General features: G+C 40.1%; 2 protein-coding genes across 2 annotated transcripts in view; both read right to left on the reverse strand.

The window, feature by feature from the left end:
* Positions 1 to 2,956, reverse strand: part of LOC101851762 (leucine-rich repeat-containing protein 74A) — a gene marked incomplete in the record, with an annotated part of 48,280 nt that overhangs the window by 22,506 nt on the left and 22,818 nt on the right.
* Positions 97 to 2,956, reverse strand: part of LOC106012934 (multidrug resistance-associated protein 1-like) — a 32,913-nt gene continuing 30,053 nt past the window's right edge. Inside the window, exons 2-4 of the mRNA XM_035972062.1 lie at positions 2,465 to 2,591; positions 1,383 to 1,559; positions 97 to 333 (exon numbers count right to left, since the gene is read on the reverse strand). Of these exons, the coding sequence (XP_035827955.1) occupies positions 139 to 333; positions 1,383 to 1,559; positions 2,465 to 2,591 (499 nt within the window). The 3' untranslated portion in view covers positions 97 to 138. The remainder of the gene's footprint in view (positions 334 to 1,382; positions 1,560 to 2,464; positions 2,592 to 2,956) is intronic.

Here is a 2,956-nt window from a genome sequence, read left to right on the forward strand (position 1 = left end):
TGTGTGTGTGTGTGTGTATGTGTGTGTGTGTGTGTGTGTGTGTGTCATTTGTATCAATAATATTTAAAAATAAGAAAGTTATGACTGAACAGACATTACTTTCCAGCCCACTTTCGAAATAAAAAGTAGTACCTTGCCTTAAGTCGTGAGCCCGTAATAACTCACTTTGTGCTTGAGAAGTCCTTGGGGACCGATGACGTCATCAAACAACTGTCGACCCACGTGGCAGTCTACAGCACTCAGAGGGTCGTCCAGAAGGAAAATGTCCGCCTGGCTGTACACTGCACGTGCTAGGGACACGCGCTGTTTCTGACCGCCAGACAAGTTGACCCCCTGGGAAGGGAAGACGGCATAAAGGGAAGACAGAGGGCCTATAACTGCAATTTACATTTTCCCTCTGTTTTTCATGGAATGTCTTAAAACCGTTTAATCTTAAGATTATACGATGGTGAATTCAAGAATAACTTCCAGTCTGAAAATGAGGGAGCAATTCATTCTCTCGGGCAGATGGAGCACCTTAAACCTGTGGTTTTGTTTGTTTGTTTGTTTATGTCTTTCTTTGTTTCTTTCTTTCTTTCTTTCTTTCTTTCTTTCTCTAAAGCGAAGCACATCAATACATTAACGGTTATTTAATGAAGAGAAAAAGTAAGCCAAGTAGACAGAAACAGAAGAGAAACAAAAAAGTAGTACCTACCACTTGTTCCCTCCAACCACCAGCATCATGTATTTTTAAAATTATTGATATAACCTTGATGAATCTCTCCTACTTACAATATCTTCAGTCTATCTTCTTTATCAACCCCAAAATCCCCAATTGGGAAGACTTTATTTGAAATGACTTACTTTTGCCTGGTAAGGCTATATAAAGAGGAACATGCCCTCTAGTCTACCGTAAAGAAACTGTTTGTTGGGGTTTTCTATGAAGGTGTTTTTATGCCCCATCGACACAATTTAGATCATTTAGGAGGCGGGCTTCCTTCTCTCCCTGCCAGGGCCAACCCCAATTGAGATGAAAAATCCCCGCAGAAAGACTGAGACTCGCTAACAACCCTCTCAACTGGGGAATCGAACTCGGGGCTCTCGTGCGTTACAGAAATGCGTCCAACCGCTGCGCCAGAGACGCCAGTTTATTGAAACTGTTTAGCCATAGTTTCGAATGATTCAGAAGTCTGAGAATGTTTGTGAAGCAAGTAAATGCATTTCTTAATTAATTTTAATAGATTAATAGAATATATTTCTGTAAAATAACTATATTTCCGCAATACCGATAGGTTCTTAAACATCTTTATTGAAATGTTTGCCATCTGCCTTAGAAAACATAGCCGACTTTGACTTGTTCTCTGGTGCAGATAAGAACTGTACAATAAGAATTGTCCAGCTACCTTCTCCCCGATCTCAGTGTGGTCATAAGCCGGAAGAATCTCGAGATCGAGGACCAGTGCGCAGGCGCGGATGACCCTGTTGTAAAAATTCCGCTTGAACTGTCGTCCGAACAGGATGTTAGCCCTGAGTGTGCTGTTCTGTATCCAGGCCACTTGAGGGACGTAGGCCACTGAGGACTGAACATGAGCACAGTATGAGCTCGGGATTAGATTCCGGTTGTATGCCTCCTGGAGACTACGAGAGTAGCCAGAAGCCGTGCACTGGTGGATTAGACATGGATATAAATACGAACTGACCAAAATGATTTGGAATATTCGTTTAGAAAACAATTGTAATAATTTTAAAGAATGAATCTCTTCTCAAAGTATGCACACATTATTATGTATATGACTTTTATACACTGGAACCTCCCCCCCCCCCCCCTTTCCGAGAATGTGTTTGATGGATCGTTCATAACAATTATGATAAACATCTGCTTGGACCCAAAAACCAACATATTTAATCTGTTAATCTGCCATTCACAGAGAACACTTTTATTAAATGAGACTCCTCATAATATGCATCATTGTAGACGAATTCAAAGTGAATTGGTTGCTTTTAAGCACAAGGGGGCTATCCCAAAAAAATGATGTTGGGAGAAAATCTAAGGTAAAGTTTTTGCCCCTGTTCAGTTTCTTTAAAAGACAAGGAGAGTTTTTTCCATAACCAAACAAATATACACATCAATGGAACCAAACTTCTCCTGTAGGTAGGGCAATGCCCACTTTTGATGTAGGTCAAGATTTCTGGAAACCCCCGAAATCTGGGTTAGCCCGCTTGTCCTTAAAAGCGACCAATTAACACTGAAAAGCCTTCAAAATAAATATCTAATGGACAATAAATAGATCGTTCACAACAATGACTAGTAAAGTACTTAGTATTAAAAATTCATCCTCATATTATGCTAATAATGACAATCATAGTACAAGAATGCAAGGTAAGCCTAATACGTCTTACAGTTGATTGATTATATAAATCCTCATGCAAACACCCCAAAACATTGGCAAAAGCTCATCTGAAGTAAAAATCTTAAAACACTCACGTTGACGCTACAGTGTCCTGCAAGTCTGTGCATCTCCCCTAACAGTGCGGAGAGCAGAGAGGATTTCCCTGAGCCCACTTCCCCTATCACAGCCACAAGCTGGCCCGGTGCCACTCTCATGGACACACTGGGGGAGAAGGGGGAAATGGTTATTCTTTTTCCCCAACAGGTACAAAGTCCGTCAAATTCTGAAGCTTGCTCATTTTTAGTTTATTAGTTAGACTGTCTATCCATCCATTCATCCATGCATCCATGCTTCCATCCATGCATCCATCCATCCATCCATTCATCCATCCATCCTTCCATCCAACTACCTATCTATTTATCATCTACCTATCTACTTATTATCTATCTATCTGTCTATCTATCCATCTATCTATTTATTTATCTCTCTATCTCTCTATCTCTCTATCTATCTATCTATCTATCTATCTATCTATCTATCTATCTATCTATCTATCTATCTATCTATCTATCTATCTATCTATCTAT

Source organism: Aplysia californica, unplaced genomic scaffold, assembly GCF_000002075.1.
Source record: "Aplysia californica isolate F4 #8 unplaced genomic scaffold, AplCal3.0 scaffold00572, whole genome shotgun sequence".
NCBI classification, from domain to species: Eukaryota; Metazoa; Mollusca; class Gastropoda; order Aplysiida; family Aplysiidae; genus Aplysia; species Aplysia californica.